Source organism: Rhopalosiphum padi, chromosome 1 (assembly GCF_020882245.1).
Source record: "Rhopalosiphum padi isolate XX-2018 chromosome 1, ASM2088224v1, whole genome shotgun sequence".
Taxonomy (NCBI): domain Eukaryota; kingdom Metazoa; phylum Arthropoda; class Insecta; order Hemiptera; family Aphididae; genus Rhopalosiphum; species Rhopalosiphum padi.
In genome coordinates, this window is record NC_083597.1 from 69,655,988 (window position 1) to 69,677,191 (window position 21,204).

The 21,204-nt window shown below is 24.5% G+C and overlaps 2 protein-coding genes across 3 annotated transcripts; one reads left to right on the forward strand and one right to left on the reverse strand.

Moving 5' to 3' along the window:
• Window positions 1-303: 303 nt before the first annotated feature.
• Window positions 304-19,051, reverse strand: LOC132921884 (oxysterol-binding protein 1). Of its 2 annotated transcripts, XM_060985129.1 has the most exons (14): window positions 18,592-19,051; window positions 13,826-13,876; window positions 8,893-9,098; window positions 8,427-8,668; window positions 7,675-7,834; window positions 5,705-5,853; window positions 5,510-5,641; window positions 5,231-5,431; window positions 4,923-5,168; window positions 4,716-4,863; window positions 4,461-4,630; window positions 4,231-4,397; window positions 3,905-4,134; window positions 304-2,726 (listed from the first exon to the last, which is right to left on the reverse strand). In XM_060985129.1, exons 1-14 carry the CDS (start codon window positions 18,744-18,746, stop codon window positions 2,557-2,559), a joined length of 2,427 nt encoding a protein of 808 aa, XP_060841112.1. In that variant the 5' UTR covers window positions 18,747-19,051; the 3' UTR covers window positions 304-2,556. The 2 variants fall into 2 exon arrangements, with proteins under 2 accessions (XP_060841112.1, XP_060841120.1); XM_060985137.1 differs by lacking the exon at window positions 13,826-13,876 and having other exon boundaries at window positions 18,592-19,049.
• LOC132921902 (alpha-N-acetylgalactosaminidase-like) lies at window positions 10,586-14,020 on the forward strand. The gene is made up of 9 exons (XM_060985147.1): window positions 10,586-10,889; window positions 10,959-11,133; window positions 11,855-12,029; window positions 12,105-12,199; window positions 12,468-12,629; window positions 12,716-12,913; window positions 13,080-13,244; window positions 13,590-13,665; window positions 13,778-14,020. Exons 1-9 carry the CDS (start codon window positions 10,720-10,722, stop codon window positions 13,831-13,833), a joined length of 1,272 nt encoding a protein of 423 aa, XP_060841130.1. The 5' UTR covers window positions 10,586-10,719; the 3' UTR covers window positions 13,834-14,020.
• Window positions 19,052-21,204: the final 2,153 nt, after the last annotated feature.

The following is a 21,204-nucleotide window of genomic DNA, read 5'->3' on the forward strand; positions in this document are numbered from 1 at the left end:
ATTTTTATAACAAATAAAAAATAATATTAACAAATACACAAATTCAAACCGGGATCGAAAGGTGTAGAAAATAGAAAATTTGTTTCTTATTCATCCGCGTAATATTATTTTTTCACATTTTGTCATGTTTTGATAAATCCATAACAGTAGTTCTACTAAACACATTTCAGCAATAACTAATAACATTTTGCTTTGTTATCATAGATTTTATTTCTCATAAATTTTATAATATAATATATCATATTATAATATACTATAGGTACTTATTTGATAGGTATATAATAAATTGTAAACACAAATACATAAAACAAAATAAAACTATAAGTACGTATTATATTCTTAAATTAATATTAATAACTTTAAAACAAAACTGTATTATAAAACGAAATGGTTTACCCACACCCGTTTTTGTTTAGATACTAATCTCTTTTGAACTAAAAAAAATGTATTTCTGTTGATCCATACAATAAAATTGTATAATAGTAAAATTTACATTTTTATGTTGACAAAGCAGATACATAAACATCAAAATATAATATATATTAAATAATACAATGACAGTTTTTTTATAATACTGATAACCTATTCTTATAGCATTTATTCTTGATTTTTTTTCACAGCCCTTAAGTTAAATAAAATAAAATAAAACTGTTGACTATTATATCTGTAAACATAGTGTTATAAGAACATTATTATATGGTAACATAGAATGACTAATTTAATACAAAATAAATTAGGTATATATCAAGTTGTACGGCTCACTAGAATATATATATTTATATCATAATAATTTCCTTTAGAACTTTTTTCAATTTACTTTGAAATGTATAGTTTAAAAACTTTAAACTATAAATAAAAGTATAAAGTTAACTATTTATAATGTATATAATTACGATTTATAAAAGTTTAAGGGTAATAATATGAAAAATGAATGAAGCTTTTAAGATTAGAGTTGTTTCACAAATAGGTAATTATTAAGTCAACATAAAATACAAAAAATAAAAAATAAATACTTGATAATGAATTGTTACATATTTTCAAAAATATTAAATGATTATAAATAATTAAAATAAATAAAGTAAATAGTCACATGTCAAATTTAAAATTTAAAATTAACATAAACAGTCATAAATTCTAGTTAGTCGTACAAGTTGTGTGAACATTTCAACAAAACAAAACAAAAACAAAAATAAATATATGTATATTATAGACCTATGCTTTACATATGCCAATACTAGTATAACAAACAATATCTGAATAATTTATTTTTATAACGAGAATATAAATGAATTAAAAGTATGAAAATGAAAACTGGAGCCATTGCATAAGCACCTGTTATCTTGTACGTCTAACAAGATAAAATTAAATAATATACATAAAGAGAATTTTTTAACAAAATAAAATTTTGAATAGATTTAAACAAAAATAAAAATATATCAATGGAATGCTATAAATTAAAAATACTTGGCTAATAATATAATTTTTTTTGTCCAGTTATTTTTATTATTTTTTTTTATGCTTATAAACAGAATACCTAAAATCTATGGTTGATTATTTTGCCACTCATAGATATCAATTATATAATTTAAAGCTAAACAGTGATTCACATACATAACGTCCTTGTTGGTGAATTATAAGACAATTTATTGTCATATTAAATTTTTTTTTTATAAAAACCATTTTAAACAATATCTATTTAACTTCTTAGAACTTATATATTTTTTTTTTGTTTTTGTTTTTTTATGTTAGTGTAAACAATAACTTCAAAACAAATGCATAGAAACATTAATAGATATAATAATTATTAAAAACTGATTGAGTTACAAAAAATAATTATTATTATTTGTTATCACTTTTCAAAATAATTAATATCAATTTTTTTTTTTAATTGAGTTGAAACTTATTTTTAAGAATACATCTAACACCAATTAATGTACAAGAAGTATTCAATTAATATTTTTACAAAACACATTAAACATAATATTTTCAATAAACATACATATTAAAATTTTTAATATTTTTACACAGACTTGTCATGTTAATAATTTCAATATTACCATATCTTTAAAAGAAATAATTTAAAATTAATGATCATTAAAGTATACCATGATTTAATAAAACAAATATAAATAATTGTAAGTAAATTGACAATAAACAAATTAAAAAAATAATACAAGGACAACTATGTTATAAATAATTTAGGTAACAAAGCATATTAAAGATGAAACATATATGTAAAAACAAAGTATAAAACAATAATTTGTAAATTTACAAATTAGCTAAAATATTATCTTCAGGCTAATTTTGTCTACAAGATTTACGCAGTGCGATAGATTTGGAGTTCAAATTATGGAAAAAATACTCAAAGTTACTAGTCATAAAGTAGTTAAAGAGATAATATTAACATGAAAAGACCTACCGTGCAATTTTGGAGTTTTTGGTAGTATACTTAAATTCTGAGATACTTCTGTTCACATTTAATCTAAGGTTTCAACATAATATGGCCATATACAATGTTGCTTAAGCTTAATACAATAAACAAATTATCACATGTATTTAAAATAAAGATGGACATCTGCTCCAATCTCCTTTTTGTTTGCACTCCCAATATTCATGTGTAAAAGTAAAACAAGGCTTTTTTGTCCATTTGCAAACATCTCGTTTAAACCATACTGGTTTGATAGTACTGTTATCATTTTCTTGGATTGTATCATCATCTTCTTCTTCTATAAAATAAGATTATAAAATTCATCTACTGATCCATTTAAAGAGAATGCCATGCATTCTCTATTTAAGCCTTTATTAAATTAAATTTAAATTTTAAGGGGTTTATTAATAAAGACTATTTTAATGAAATGTTGAGAAGAATTAAAATCTTAAATCTATTTAAATACTACTTTAAAGTATTTTAAGTGATTTTTCAGTGCCAACAATGATAGTTGCATAACAATGAAATAGTAGAGAAAAACGACTTAACATGGTACAAACTTATAAGTAGAGTCCAGATTTTTATGCAAAAACATATTTTTAACAAGCCTATGCTGTTTGATGGGAGTAAGAAATGTTTGCATTTCATGATATAGAATCTGTCAAAAAAAGTTTTTTTTGCACAATAGTGCATATTTTGACTTCAGAGAATATTTCAGAATATTTTAGTTTATGGTACATATTATAGAATATTTTAGCATATTTCCGTAATATTAGATTATATTAAAGAATATTCAACATATATAAGACATTAAAACAATCATCACGGACCACCGTACTAACTTTACTCTGAAAAATTTGGAAAAATATATTATTGTACATTCCTTTAAAAAGATCGTATAATATTTTTTGTTTTTTTATATTAATGTATTACATAATGTAACATAAGATATATAATAATTATAAATTATAAATTCATAGTCATAATCAATAATCATATTGCATTTTTTTTTTTTTATTTATTAGTTTGTATTATCAATATTTTTGGGAATATTTCATCAATTTTAGCTGCATATAAACATCATATTTCAAACATTTTAACAGAATATAAATCCGGACTCTACTTATAAGTTATAAGTGTATCATTTATAATAGATTTACCAAATTTTCACACTGAATAGAAAATAACTTTATTTTGTGTAATGGTGTTTTTATTTCTTTTATTAATTCTCAATAACTTGTAATAAATAAATTTTAAAATTTTAAAAACAATCCATAATATATAGCAAAAATTTGAAAATGCTACTGTGAATACTGCCTCTGTAAGTTTGTCCTACACATAACTATTTTTATGTAATAAATTATGAGTGGTGTGGCGTCCTCTTAAAATATTATTTACTACTAATTTAATCAAGCATCTTCTAATGCTTTAAAAATGTTTTTAAATAATATTCATTATATTAGTTAAATATTGTACCATTTTCATTGATTTGATTGGAATCTGCTAATCCTGTGTTTACTTTGCGATTTCTGACTCTCTGAATTTCCTCTAACCTCAGTTTTTCAATATTAGCTTCATCCCAAAGACCAAACTCCATTAAACGTTGATCTGGCCGTAATCTTGAATCTGTTGGCGCTATACCTTCTTCAAGTTCATTCAATTGGCTCGCTAACACAGTGAAATAGTAGTATTTTTCATTGTCAGATCTTCATATATGTCAATAATAATAAAACAAAAATACATGATTATACTGTTTACAATTTCTATGTATTAAATATGTTTTTGATTTCTACAAAACTTACGGAGGTGCTTGTCTTTGCCAGGCTGTTATATAACTTCCTGTTTGACATGTAGGACTTTCAATAGGACCTTCAAATTTGGTAACAGGAGCTATTTCAACTTTATTATCCCAAGTACCATTTATAACCCATTTAATTTCATTATCTTTATCCATAACATATCCTTTTACCTAAATTCAAAAATTTAAATAAATTATAAAATACATACAAATTTGCAACATTTTTTAACACACTTTTCTCTGCTGATCCCTAGTGAAATAACTATAGGGTATATAACTTAAGCGGCATTTAGAACCATCTTTATGATTTGTTATTGTCATATCACCTGTTTGATCAACCCACAATTTACCAACAATTATATTATGAACAGTAGTTGTGACTTTGGTCCAAGTATAATGATTTCCTGTAAATAAAGAACACTCATTAAAAATTTAAATCTATAAATAACTTGCATTCAATTTTAAATAAATTTAAGATTTACAACTAACCAGATGCTGAAAATTCAAGATGAGCAGTACCATTGGGAATTGCTTGTAAGTATTTACCCCGAAATTTTGAGGACATTGAAAATTCTTGCCAACAAGACCATTCTTTACCCGAACAATACTGGGCCGAAATTGGAGGATGATGTGAAACCTACATTAGAATTTTAAATTAGACAATTGTATACAATTAATTTATAATACTATTTTTACTTGTTCATTAAATGCTTTCCAACCAAGGTCTGACATTCTATCACATTCATATGTTTCACCCAACAATGGATTAAAAGGTTTACTTGTCCGATTTACAGTTGTTGAATAAGATGAAATTGTAAATGCAGCAACATAGGCCATCTGCTCAAATGAATCTTTACATTGAGCTGCTGTATCTAAAATATTTGAATATTCAAAATCCTCAGTAATTCTTTGTAACATTGACAATGGTTCAGAAAAGTTGACCTATAACAAAAATACCATAAGTAACACTAAAAAATTAATCAAAGAAATAAATTAAACAATACCGGCATTGGTATTTTAGACAAATCTTTTCCAATACAATTTTTCAAAATACTCCAAATATGTAATGGGTGATTTGGCTTGTCAGTGACTCTACACCTTCGTTGGTCTTTTTGTTTTAAAGGATGTTTAATAACGTCCTCTAGTATTTTTTTGGCATGTTCAGAAAGTTGAGGAAACATTCTAGAAGATTTATTATTTTCATCCTAAAATAAATAATAATTACAATAATATATTTTTAGATTTGCATAATAAGATTGATAATACAGTGCATATACACATACACGGTCGGTATTTAAACCAGTTGATGAACAAATCGCAGCTGTTAATATAGCTGAGGACTCAGTGGGATCGTCAATATCACTACTAGATCCACCACTGCAATCTAGTTCTTCATTAACTAATTTTCCAAGAACCTTAAATAATATTTTAATATTTAGTTTAGTAAAAATCAATTAAAATAAATTCTATAGTAATACCTGTGAACTTGAAAGAGATTTATGTTGGATAATATTTTGAGACTGACAGTTAACTAGATAATTATTTGTGGTAACATCAAAAGAATCACCACCTTGAGCATCAAAAAATTCACAACTGTCTGAAGCATCATCTTCATCGGTAGAATCACCTTAAAAATATGAGCATTTACATGAATACAATATTTAGATGTTATATATTAAGTAAGAAAATAATAACAATAATAAATAATAATACTACATAGTGAATATTATAATAAAACATCTCTGTATTTTTTTTTTTATTTGAGTATACAAATCAAAAAAAAAATATGATTAACACTAATCTAATCAATATAATTATTATAAAAATTATATAAATTAAAAATAGTTAAACAGCAAATGAAAAATCAAGTATATTTATCAGTTTAAAAAATATATACAAAGTAACAATAAAGTTAACATACGCTTAATACATATTATTGATATAAAAATTGTATGTTAACATTTATTATATAAATCTTTAAAATTAAAATACAAAAATATTATGGTATCTACAGTTAATATATTATATCTTTCATACTAATAAGGTTATCTTATTATAAAGCATAAACAATAAATCATAGTATGTAAATATAACCTTTGAATCATTATTATAAACAAATAAAATACTGTTATAGCTTTATCATAGAATTTAATTGATAAAAATATTCAAGGCAAGAATAATTAATGAACTTAGTAAAATGTATGTCTTATTGTTACACCCAAGAAAATAAAACTGAAAACATGTATAAACATAAGTAATTTAATCTTTAATATTACCTAGTGGATATTAATTGAATATAGATAATTAATATTTATATAAATTGTAAATACAGAATATTATTTTTTTTTTTTTTTTTGTTCGTTTCAATGATAACATAATTAATAATTATCATATATCATAAAATCTTATTTATAAAGCATAATATTTATGATTTATGATTTCCATAATTCCAACTATTTTTTTTTTTGTCAATTTTTATTATACTATAATAAATGACTAATAAGTATTTCTCACTTATTTAAAATTAATCTGAAAATTTATATAAAATCTTTAATATTTTCATAGAAGGTAACAACAATTTAATCCAGAATTTAAGTTAAGAATAATTTTTAATACCTAACTTTGTGAATAAAAAATAATAATGTTATAAACATTATTGTAATAATAATAATAATAATAATATAATAATTGATTATACCATGAGATTGTCATAAATTATCAACTGCCAATTATTTTTCTATTTGTATATAAAAGTTGATGTTGAACTTTCAAACATTCAAATATATTGTATGTCTGATAATGTCAACTACACAATTTTAAACAGATAATATTTTATTAATAAATGATTGTGATTATTGCTATATAAAAAAAAAATGTTTAAAATTGAGAATAAAGTATTAAAACCTAATTTCATTTCTTCTAATGGTAACTCCAAAAAAATATATTGAAAAAGGACAAAATATTAACAAAAAAAAAAAAAAAAAATTAATAAATGATAAAATTAAACAAAATAAAATTGATAAAATCTTATTTTATTTTTGAATAATTATTCAGTGGCCATTCTATATATTTTAATATAATCTATTAATACATAATCATTATAATCTGTATCATTTTTTAATAATTAAATTGATATTAAAATAATAATTTGCATTTTAATTTAATCTATATTTGTATAATAAAATATACAAATGTACAAATAAAATAGTAAATTCACCAACTTTTATTGGGTCTTCAATGAACTCATGCAAGTTAATAATGTTATTGATTTATAAAATTAAGATAATATTAGTTTACATTATCATATAAATGGTTTAAAAGATTATTTAATTTTAATTTTGCCATAATCAAACACAATCACATCTATCAGTATTCTGTATAGATAAATATACTATAAAATATCTTTGTTTATACTAGTACATATTATTTTTAATATTTTATTACTTACCTTGTTTGTCGTTATTAGCTACATGCTCCAATACAGTCTGTTCCCTAGCAATTTGATCTACCATTTCTACCAACTGTATACGCTGCCGCCGTTCATTATACAACATCTTTTGCCATTTATTACCCTGACTTTGAGCCAAATCTAAATACTCTGAACAATTCTGAAATACATATATATTTTTACAATAGTTAATGAACCAAAACCTTTTTAGCAATAATTTTAAATATTATCAAATAAAATATAATTGCTATAGATGAATCATAGTTTACATTCATGATAATTTATCAAAAAATTTTAATTACTTTTAATTTTTATAATATTTAATTTATACGATATCATTCCACATAATTTACTTCAATATTCAACTTTAAGAATAGTTTTGTAGCAAATTTGATCTAGGATATACTTTGGAAAGGGGATTAAAAGTTAGAAATTACAAACACTTCTTTTTTTAATTAGAAAACCAGCAAAAAAGGGATATGGAATATTAACGCAACACCAGGTTTTAAAAAAACAGATTTTAATTTTTGTTTTAATATCAGAAATTTATCTCAAATGGAGTTGATAACACAAAATCTAAAATATAAACTTTATTCAAAATTATAAGACATATTATGTAAATTTTAAATCTAATATGATAAATATCTTCCTCTATGACACCAATACAACATACATAAGATGTTTTTTTTTATTTTACTTAAATACAATAATTGTGTACAACTATGAACTAATAACTGTACTTGCATACTCACAGTTACCATACCAACTGACGCAATACGTATCAAATTTGCACGTTCCATCCATGCTTTTATTTTTGTGGAGACATCAGGGGGTATGTCTATAGTTTCTAGTTCAGTTAAGCACCGTTGAAGAGCTTTGCTATGTTTAGATATAATCTCGCTTTGTGATCGCAATTCAGATAATTTTGTATTTAATGAAGACACTACAGATGAAACTTCTAAGTTTGCACTCAATTCTTTTTCCTTGCCTCTATCTAAAAGTAATTATACAATATACATTACATTTATATATATTATAAATAATTCAAATATATTATTATACCATAGTTAACAAATTGTAAGAAAATGGAAAATTATAAAGTTAATCATTCTACATAGTGGTTAGTTTAACTATTATTAAATAGTTAAGCCATCAAATTGCATAAAAAAAAAAAGACGAGGAAAAAAAAAAATTAAGATATAATTTTACTACATTTACCAGTATTTGTATGTCCAACTTCTCGAGCTTTAGCCAACTCTAATTCAGTTACCCATCTTTGCCGTTCAACTTCACTAGTGGCGCGGAGGTGAAAAGTTTGAGTGCCGCCATTTGATATAACGATTGTGCACGAATCCTCTGTGTGTATTGTGGCCCCATTCAAACTAATCGTACCACGACATAACTGTGATATTTCAGCTTGAGTCCTAAAATAGGAAAAATAATTATTAAAAAAATATAATATGCCTATGTAGTTTTATAAATGTTAACAGTTTCTTATTCTAAGATAAGACAAATTAAATACTAATGTGTAATACTATCTATACAGCACTAAGAGAACACATATTTATGAACAATGGACTCGCACAAATAATTTAAACAACATTAATATTCAATATTATTTTAAAATTCATAATAACATTAATTTTAAGATTTCTATGAAAAATAAAAAATAAATACACAATTAAATTTTTACACAAACCTATAAAATATTCAAATAACTTATATATTAATCCTTTTTATAAAATAACAAATAATGTTATTGTTATATAAAAATAATGTTTGTTGATTTTTTTTTTTCAATAACCTAGAAAGTTTTAACTATACTATCAAATACATAATAAAAATGAGCCAATTTAATTTTATTCAGTAAACTTTAGCAAAATAATGTATTATGTACAATTTAATTACATCCACTTATAGAAATTATTAAGATTAAATTGCTATTTATACATCTTACACATAAAATTAAGTTAAAATCTCATTAGACAAATCTAATACAAATTCCAATATTTTTATTGAGAAAACAACAAAAATATTTTTACTATAAAAATATAACTTTCAAGGTCATATAAAATAAAAACTAATACGTTGTTAAAATAGGTTAAATCATATGAAATGATTGACAGTGACAGATCTAGGATTTTTTGGGGGAGGGGGAGTTGTTCATATTATTATATATTATATTATATATAAATATGTAAGCACAATATTTAAGATTTGATGTTAGTCCTTATAAATACAATATAACTGTCAAGGGAGGACGAGGCCACCAATAATTCAGAACAGAGAGGCTGATTTTAGAATATAGCAAACAACTTAGGCTGTTAAAATAAAGTTTTTATGAGATTTAATAATATTGTTGATTATATTTTAATATAATATATGTAAGATATACATAATAAATGTTAACTAAATGAACACAGGTTTAATGTATATTTTGAATTTTCTACATGAAATAAGACATTCCCACACCCCCCAATTAAGTTACATTTACAATTCGTATAAATATCAACTAGTAAAAAAAAGTATACCAAACTATAAGCATAAAAATGTAAGCCAAGTTAATCTTCTAGAAGTACAATTTTCATAAAATAGTTTAACTAATTATTTTTCTAATTAGTTCATATGCTTTAAAATGCTGGTACAAAATAACAACTATGAATAAAAATCATTAGGTTTTACACCTATACAATTAACATTGATGGCAATATATTTAAAATTATCTGACTGAAAATTTGTAAAGCAGATGAAGTAATGTTAATTGTTAATGAAGAGGTTATTCATTACTTCATTAATTTTGTTTGAACGTTCAAAGCTAATATTCTATAACAACACTCAGCAATTAACACAAAATATGATTCATTATCTCTGTATTCATAAGGTTATCTGATAACACCATCAGTTGAAAGTAAGGTTCTTTGCATAAAGAATAACAATTTCAAATAACAAGTTTTCTAAGAAAAATATTAAACTTATTTAATAATTAATTTTTAATTTTTTTATTATTAGACAAATTAAATACTTGCAGTTATTATATGATCAAAAATGCTGTCTTATATAATTAAAACTAGAACATGGTTGTGTGTACTAGTTGCCTGCAAAATTACATCAGCACTTAATAATGGATTAGCTTTAACACCACCAATGGGTTGGCTTGCTTGGCAACGATTTAGGTGTACTATTGATTGTGAAACTTTTCCAGACGAATGTGTTAGGTAACATTAAAATATATTTAAAGTTAAATTCCATACATATAGTCATCATGAAAATCATTTCTTGTATAGTGAACAATTGTTTATGACTACTGCTGATTTATTAGTAAGTGAAGGCTATGATAAAGTTGGATACAAATATGTTGTAATTGATGATTGTTGGATGACGCACAATCGAACAGCAGATGGAAAATTACAAGCTGATGAAAAACGATTTCCACGTGGAATTAAAGCATTAGCTGATTATGTAAGTAAATAAACTGTTATTTTTATCATAAAAAACTTTAAAAGTAGAATTTTATAATATTGTTAGATAAAGTATTTTTAGTAACCACATAGTGTGTTTCAGTTTATTTATAATTAATAAAATAAAATATCATAGAATACTTTAATATCTATTATGTATCTACATAAATTATAATACAGGGGTCACCAAATAATTTCTATGGAGGTCCGTTTTGAAACTTATCATACTGGCTGCGGTCCCTAACAGTTTTAATAATTTACACACGTAAATAAATAAATTTTTTTTTTAAATTAGTATTTATATTGATTTATTTATGCACTTGTTCAATACAGATTAATTTAATCTTTTTTTCATAATATCAATTTTATATGATACACCTATAATTTTTATTTATTTATAATATAAAAATTTTAAAATTTACTCCGCAGATAAGGATTTGTAAAAAAAGTGTTCATGGTCCGCCAATTGGTGATCCTTGTTATAATAGAACCAAAATATTTTTGAAACATTGAAAAAATTAATTATTAATAAGTAAATATTTAAAGTAAGTACCTATTCAATCTTTAAGAAAAAAAAATTAATCACACACAATATAAGAAAAAATATAATTTAATTGAATCATTACTATAAATTATTACAAATGAATAAGTAAATTTAAAATTAAAATTATGTAAATTAACAAAATATATTTCTTCTACACATAAAATTTTGATACTTTTAGGTCCACTCAAAAGGATTAAAATTTGGAATTTATGAAAGTGTTGGAACAAAATCTTGTGAAGGATATGCTGGTATAAAAGGTTACGAAAAAATTGATGCTCAGACATTTGCGGAATGGGGAGTAGATTATGTGAAATTAGATGGATGCTACACAGATGAACGAAACATGGACATAAGTAATTTTATACTTTATATAGTAATTTAAATATTTACATAAAAAACAAATTCAACTTATACAACAACTTTAATAGATTTTCCACAGTTTGGAAAATATTTAAATGAAACCGGAAGACCAATGATTTACTCTTGTTGTTGGCCATTTTATCAAGAAGGTAAAGGAATGCAGGTATATATTAAAATAATTTTAAGATAAAAATGCCAAGCCACATCTGTTTTTACTAGATGTACCAATAAACGAGTAATAACAGTTGAGTTAGTTAATTAAGAACAAAACACATTTATATGAATATAGATTATCACTGTCTTGTATACAATATTTGGTTGAACCATTAACCAGAAAATACCACAATATGAACTGATATTGGATAAAACAGATAATGTGGCTTGGAACTTAACATTAAATTAATTACCTACTTTAATGCTATCAAAAAAAGGTGAACTATACACTTGTATCTCAATCATGTAATTTATGGAGAAACTATGGGGATATACAAGAATCGTATGCTTCTTTATTTGATGTGCTTGATAACTTTGCGATAAAACAAGATATTTGGGCACAATATGCAGGTCCAGGACATTGGAACGACCCAGACATGGTAAGATTTTAAAATAGTTATAAACTATTTTGTCTAAAATTCTCAATCAATAAAAAATATTAATACAAAATTATTTTTCTTTTAAGTTATTGATTGGAAATTTTGCATTGAGTCATGAACAAAGCCAAACACAAATGGCTCTATGGGCTATTTTAGCTGCACCTTTATTTATGTCAAACAAATTATCTACTGTCCAACCAAACTTCAAGAAAATATTACAAAATACAGAAGTAATTGGTATAAATCAAGATAAACTTGGCATACAAGGCAAAAGAATCTATAAGGTTACATATAATTGTTCATTTTTATAAATGTTGAAATATATTAAGTATGAAAATCATTAAATTAAGAATACAAACAATCAACACTTGAAATAATTTTTATAATTAATTGTATACAAGAAAACTACATATTATTATTATATTATTTAAAAATGATAATGTTTTTCAGGACCAAGGAATTGAGATATGGTCAAAACCAATTGAACCAAAAAATAAACAATACTATTCATATGCAATTGCTTTTGTTAATCGTCGAACAATAGGAACACCATTTCCATACAATATTACATTAAATCATTTAGGATTATATAACCCAATCGGATACAAAATAAAGGTAGGTATAATGTTTTAAATAATACAATAATGCATAGGTATATACCAGAGTACATACATAATATACAATAGGTAATGATTCTTAAGACCCTCTATTATTTTATTACTTTTTATTACTATGGGTTCAAAATCAAAAAGTTTTCTTTTTTGATAGTGTTAACTAAACATTTTAACCCCTAGTTTCAATTATTAAATAATGTTCACAGAAGCAAAAGAAATATTTGAAATTAATCATAAGTATTTATATGCAAAAAATTATTTGATAAAATTATAATCTAAAAGTTAATTACCTACCTAATAATATATATTTCTTAATTGTTTTATGTACCTACCTACCTACCACAAGAATTTATTTGACGGTATTACTACAAAAGAAATATTAAAACCAGATTCACTGCTTAAAGTTATAATTAACCCATCAGGTAAATAAACATTACTACTAATATTACATTATTATTTTGAACAAATATTTTAAACATTTAAATTAAATATAAATTATTGTTTCTATAACTGTTAATAACATTAATTTTTCAGGTGTGGTCTTGTTAAGAGCTAATATTATTTTAAAATATGAGTACATACATGGTTGATATATTTGATGACTTCTTCATAACAGATGTATGAATACCTGTACTGGAACAGTGTACATCATAGATATAAGTTAAGATTGGTAGTAAAATAATAAATGATATTGATAAATATAAATATTACCTACTAGTAAGTAATTAAAAAATCTACAAATTGGAAATAATGAATAAATATATTTGAACAAAAAAAGGGTTATTTTTTTTAAATCTTATACTTTATTATATATATTTGAACCTAACATTTTACCATAAAATAGCCAAAATTTTAATTTGACTCTCAACAAATACATTTTTGAATAACATAAATTATTAAGTAATTTACTCAATGACTGTTTTCTTATTATATATTTATGGTTTTTAATTTTAATTTTAGGTACAACTCACTTACTATATTAACTAGTAACTACCTTGTTTGATTTCCCATCAAAATGACCTACCTATTTGGCTATTTTAAACCATTTAATAATATTTATACCACTAAGCTATTCATAAAATTCTATTTAAAATAGATATTCACTTATAAGTAAAGACCAGATTTATATGCATTTAAAATATGCAAAATTAAAAAATAAACTACAATATTATTAATACAATAATTTTATGATTTTGATGAAAAAATAGATAATTTATTCATTATTGGAAAAACAATAAGTAACAATAATATGTTCCATATTAATCTCAGTTAAATTATGATGATGGTTTGTGACAATATGTTTGTATGCAGAAAAACTTCGTTCCATATCAATGATTGTTATGAGTGCATATTTAAAACTCGACAACCTTTCCGGAAGAAAATGTTTGATAAAAAAAACTCTTAAGGTCAACATTCTCACCTTGATGTATTTTATAAATTCCTTTAAAAATTATTAGTACTTTATTTTTATTAATAATTTCAGAACATTTTTTTGTAATTAATACGCTATTTTCATTTTTGGGAAGATTATTAATATTATATTTGTTACTTGTTCAAAAATTTGTAAAGCATCTATGAGTAGCAAACTTGAAGTCTCAAGCTTTTAAATACTTTCAACAATAATCGAAAAATTTGTTTTAAAATAAGTTAAATCATTAATTATATTAGATTTAGAATTTGTTTACAGTTTTTAATACTTTTAGCATCATCTTCTTGTAAGTTTTGAATAAAATTGTTAAAATGTTTACGTGTTATTATAGGTTGAGGTGGTAATGGTTTATTAGGTAAAATTTAGTGATATAATTGAATTCTATAAGGCAATTTCAAACAAAAATATCTTTTATTCGTTGTAAATTAAATCGTTTATTTCATGAAAAATATCTATAATCTTTTCTACGACCCAATGAATCCCATGAGCAGTGCAAGTCGCATGAATAAGATTGGAATAAAATGGTTTTAAATTGTTGGCAGTCTTAACCATATATAGGGCTGCATCGTATAACATTAACAAAACTTTTTCATTGTTACCTTCCTCTGGCCATAATATTCTAAGACAATTGTTTACAAATTTTGTTATGGTACTGCTATTTGTTTTTTCAAAAACTTTTGAATATCTAAGTGATGGTAATTATTAACTTGAACACTTAGGCATTATAAAGTAACTAACACAAACAATTTTATATAAAATAAACACATTTTTATAATACGTTGACTATTGCCGAATGTAAACTTCAAACTACAGTCGTCAATCTGTCAGTCCGTGTTCTGTAGTATTGACAAATGACAATAAGTCGATAATGTTAAACGAAATACATAAAATAAAAATATACAATATGAAAACTAGTATGCAATGAATTAGGTACACCTACCTACCTACTAACTAATAAGTAATAATGATCTATGGAAACATAATATTATATTTTTTTAAATATTTTCAATTTTTGTGTTGTAGACCAAATTTTTACATAATAATTGTGTATAAAATTATATAACTAAATTAAAACATTTAAATGTAAACGTAATATGCAAAACATGTATTTTTATAGAAAATATGCAAAATAAAAATTTGTAATATTATTTATTTAGGTATAATTGATGAAAATCTATTAACTGCATGTAATTGCTTATAAAAATATGAAAATGAATTACATGCAAAATCTAGTCTTTACTTATAAGTTTATAATATATATGATGTATTAAATAATATTACTATATTAGTGATCATTTTAGCAAAAATTAGTTCAACAGTCTGTTACTAATAGAAGTTATAAAGAGTCCATAAATTAGGCGCTGACACACTATTTCCACTTAGACTCATTTTTCATATGCAATTATATACCACTGAATTTAAAAATAAAATGTTTAATACTATTTACAGTAATGGACTCAAGGTATGCTTAAACTCAATTATACAACAGAACAACATCCCCAGTTTTTAATATTCTACTTTGTATTGTAGTCTATAGTTGTTTCATAACTCAAGCTTCTTCCCATATAGTAATACCATAACTATTTAAATATTAAACTAATTTGAGTAATGTTTAATTCACTACTTCAAGTTCTTAAAATTGTAAGATATTAATTACATTTTTTAAAGCACACAATATTTTTCTCAATGTATTTATTTTGTGTTTCATATTGTCCTTTGATTTAAAATGATAACACATTTTTTTACTTAATTTATAGGGATTAACAATTTTTATCAAAATTTGATACTAATGTATATTTATACTCAGTGTCGGCCTGGTTTTAAAGGGTCTAGGCAGGGTTTTTTTTTGGAAGGGCTCTAACTCCTATACTACAAAATGTATTTATTATAATTAAATTAAAAAAATCTTAAATATGAAAAATGGTCATTAAAATGCAATACAAATAGATTCTATGTTTATCATTTTGAATTTAAAAAAATAGAGTTAAAAATTCTCTTAATCCAACTTTACAGGTAGGTATTCGACTTTTATAAAAAAACTATGTACATATACATAAAATAAATAAATACATTAAATATATTATATTATATTAAAAGTAATTTCTTTTGATGACTTTATTTATTAGTTTTATTTTATCTACATTTATAATAATATATTTTTCTATAGCACATAAGCCTTATAGGTTCTAAATGTTGCTGATCGAACGTTTCGTTGCACATTTAAATATAAATATTTAAAAAAAGACAGGGGCCCAGGCAGCGATTGCTGCCTAGCTGCCTTAGCCAGACCGACACTGTTTATACTATAACACTACAGCAATGTATTATTGTAATATCATACAATTCAAATTGTACTAAGAAATTTAATAATTATTCGATCATAACAATGTATTGAAATTAAATTATTGTTTTTACTTAACATAAAAAACATAAATAAGTCATCCCAAATGCTGTAAATTTTCAACCAATCAAAAAAAAATATTGACAAATATTTAAAAAAAATATATATTCTAAAATAACATGTACCTACCATAAAAATTTTATGAAGTGTACAAACAATATTTGATAAAATGGAAGTTTTATTACTACTAATATCGCTACTAATTTATACATAATAGGTAGGTACATAATATATAACATATAATAAACATGAACTTGTATCATAAAATATAGGTAGTTATTTTGTCGATTGGTATAAAAGGTATAAATTTATAACTTAGATATAATTATTATCAGTTGTATAATATTCCACTTGGAAGTTAGAATATATGTAAAATATTCAACGTAATAGGTATGAATGTGATATTTTACATCCAATAATATTGTAACATACTTTGTAATAAAACAAAAAAACTAGGAATTTTCAAATTTTTGAATGATAATTTATAACATATTTATATAACGAGATGACAAACCCATGAAATTTTTAAATTTATAAGACAATTGTTTATTATAGGTATATTTGTGTTAAATTATTATATTAAAATATTTGCTTCTAAAATGTTACCAATCAATTTTATCATCAACTAGTTAATAAAAAATCCAGAGGATTGATAAACAACAAAAAATGTAATAACTACTAACTAGGTCAATACTATAATATTTATCTGTTTTATAACAATAATTCTATTTTTCAATAATTAATTAATATAACATTTGTAATTTAGCTATACATAATTTCAACTACAATTAGGTTTTATAATATACACAAATATAATGCAATTTTTTAATTATATTTAGAACATTTATTAAAACATTAAATATAAGTGTTTTAAATTATTAAAATATTTGAAATTATTCAATTTTAGCTGATATATTAGGTACCTCTACTACTTATTGCATTTATATGTAATGCAAATATTATATGCCAAGGTCTAGATAGGTAGGTATCCTACCTACTTTAATTAATATTTTCATACATGTTAGGTAGTTATCTAATTTTTTTTTCAAGATCCTTGAACTAAACATCCACTTAGATAATTTCAATTAAGGCTAATGGTAAAAATTTCTGAGAAGACTTAATTACTATTTAAGAACATAAGAGGGGTAATCAAAATTAAAATCTATAATAGGTAATATAAATAATAGTTATGTACATAACCACATAGGAACAAACAGCCGTTTGAATGTAACTAAATACAATACAACTGTAAACTAATCGAAGAGAAGTAAGTCGATAGTGACTTTTGTGATAAAGTTGCAAGCTATAATGAAATAATGACAGGCCAAAATACTGAACAGCTCCAAAGATATGAGACAGATATCTATTATCTAGCTTGTAATATAAAAGCCAAAATTTAAAAGCACATATTAATCTAGGTATATAACCACCATAAATATTAAATAGTATGGATCTGATCATGGTGAGATACAGTACCAATAAGTTCACAACACCAATCATAACAGTCATAACTTTTACCTGTAGTAGGATAGTACACCGTTGGACAGGACGAACCACCGTTTTTGGTATCCTTTAATGTAATTTGTCCACTTGAACAGCCATCCTTTCATGTCCTCGTCGACCATCGACAGTGGGGGCGGCGGGGTCGAACTTTTTACGTCTGCTGCGGCCATCGCGACGAGACTAGATCACTACCAATAATAATGATGACAACAGCGGTGGTAGCGGCCGTAGTTGCCCGACATTTCTCTAGTCTACCAACAAACTACATGCGTACAACAGAAACGGGTACAAACGAGAACTATAGCAACAACGCACAGATATATGTTTTTAGGTAATATTATTAATAATAAATAATATTTTCAGTTTTCACTAAAAGATAATTGTTAACCCTTTGCCCCGTCTACCGTCACATCAGTTGACGATAACGAACGAACAGCTGACAGTACGACATCGACGACGCTCGGAATCGCCGAAGTGTCGTACTAGCAAAGCTAGCTAGGCCCGACAATCACTCGCGTCAGTGCGGCCAACGGTCTTATCTGTATTCTATCCGTCGCTAAGAATATATTAAATCTTTAATCTTTAATCCGTACTTGTCAATATATTGTCATGGACTCTTGTCGGTTAACTTATCCTTATGACGATGAATACAGAATAGGTACTTTCTAAAATTCTTCATTATTGTCTCCCAATCAGTCTATTACTTTTACGCCAAAAAAAAAAAAAACAACAAAAACGCGCTATCCAAATTACCATATTAACATAATTATTGCAAAATGTTTACGTAACCACTAACCAGCTGCAATTAGCGCCTAAGGGCTAGATTACGTATACACTATACGGTATACTTCACTTGTGTTCAATATTTTTTCAACACTAAACTGACATACGGGATCAACGCTTATTTTGAACCTACAGCAATAGATAATGTGCGTTAACATTACTACCACCACATTAGTACCCACCACAGCTAAATAGTGGAACTGGGGAACGTAGTGGGGCAAAATGGAGAAGTTAAGGTTTTAATAGGAATAAATTGTTTATTTCATATGATATATTTCTAAAATTACAGTTTAATATAATACAACTATCAGTTAATAACAATAAAATAATTTTTGACTTAGTAAAAATTAAAAACTTAAAAAGCTCACTTTGCCCCATATTAAATATTAACTACGTTTTCTTAAAACGAGAACATTTCTAAACAAGGGCGCATGTAAACTACGCCATTGAAAAAATCAAGTACATAGTAGTATAAAATGAATATAATATAGATCAAATGTCCCGTGAGGATTTACCCATTGCGATATCTCCCGAAATAATGGTGACATCATGATTTTGATTTTTTAATAAGTTTCACAGGGACAATAACTACAAATATTTCATGTTTTAATTTATTTTAATGTTTTGGTAAAAAAATTAAAAAATATATTTTTTTATTAAATTATTTTCAAAAAAATCAGAAGACAGCCATTTTGTAGAGTTCATTTTTCTGAAAATATTGACGTTTCAACATTTTAATTTCATTAATTTCCTCATTTTTAATATTTTTTCTAGTTTCAAGATAAACTGTGAATTACACTGAAAGCGTTTGGCGGCCGTACGTACGAACATGCGACCCACATGTTTGATACATTGATACTACTATCTATCGTATTAAATAATTCGTACTTCGTAGTTTATATTTTATAAGCGTGGGCAGTGGGCACGTTGCTTACAATTTTAGTTGTAAAATATTATGGTTATATCTTTAAATGGCAAAACTATTAAAATTTAAGGTATATCATGATCCAGTTCCAATAATATAAAATTATATATTATTACATTTTGTTAAAGGTATTATATTTTGATTTTTATATATCATTGTTATTTTTTGGTTATCTAAAAATAACATTGATAGTTCGGTCGTTTGGCCTGTCAAAAGATAGCAAGCCCATAATCATTGGCGCAACTAGGTCTAAAATATTAGGGTGCTGCAGGCGCACAAATAAATACCTAATTTAATTTACTCGCTTTCATGCTTTCCAAAAAACTAGGTCTGGATTATTTTCATATCAATAGTAACAACTGTACAAATACGGATAATTTTTTTTTTTTGAACGGTGATCGCCACAATGCCGCTGGTCGATGCAACATGTTCACATAATATTTATTCAATTAAAATATCTTTAAATATTTTTTGTATTTTCTGAAGCCACTGTTTTAGCAGAAATTATTATACTTTAATAGTTCAATTAACTACTCCAGGCACGTATACAGGGGGGGTCTGGGGTTCAACCCCCCCCCACCACCGACATATTTTCGATTAACGAGGAAAACATTGTTTTATTATGTTGCGGCACAAATTGTATTGCTAAATTTTGTAAACCCCCCCCCCCCCACGAAATTGTTTTTTGTGTACGTGCCTGAACTACTCCAATTAAGATTTTTGGTATAGAAAATTAGATCTAGTCTGTACTTTGAGGGATTAAAAGTTGAAATTGTCGGTACTTTTATAATAATTGTTTGATAACTGGTTACCAATTATTAGTGAAACTTTGCTCAGAATAATTTTTCATTGTATATATTATAAATATTTATAATATATTATTATATTATATTTTAGCAATTTCAGCTTCTACATTGATT

Coding starts and splice junctions, on each gene's coding strand:
- LOC132921902 (XM_060985147.1), top strand. CDS start 10,720: ATGCTGTCTTATATAATTAAAACTAGAACATGGTTGTGTGTACTAGTT. Junction 12,630..12,715: donor ATTGGAACGACCCAGACATG/GTAAGATTTTAA, acceptor TTTTCTTTTAAG/TTATTGATTGGAAATTTTGC. Junction 13,245..13,589: donor CAATCGGATACAAAATAAAG/GTAGGTATAATG, acceptor ACCTACCACAAG/AATTTATTTGACGGTATTAC.
- LOC132921884 (XM_060985129.1), bottom strand. CDS start 18,746: ATGGCCGCAGCAGACGTAAAAAGTTCGACCCCGCCGCCCCCACTGTCG. Junction 13,877..18,591: donor GGTGTACTATCCTACTACAG/GTAAAAGTTATG, acceptor ACACTGTTCCAG/TACAGGTATTCATACATCTG. Junction 5,854..7,674: donor AGCTAATAACGACAAACAAG/GTAAGTAATAAA, acceptor CATATTTTTAAG/GTGATTCTACCGATGAAGAT.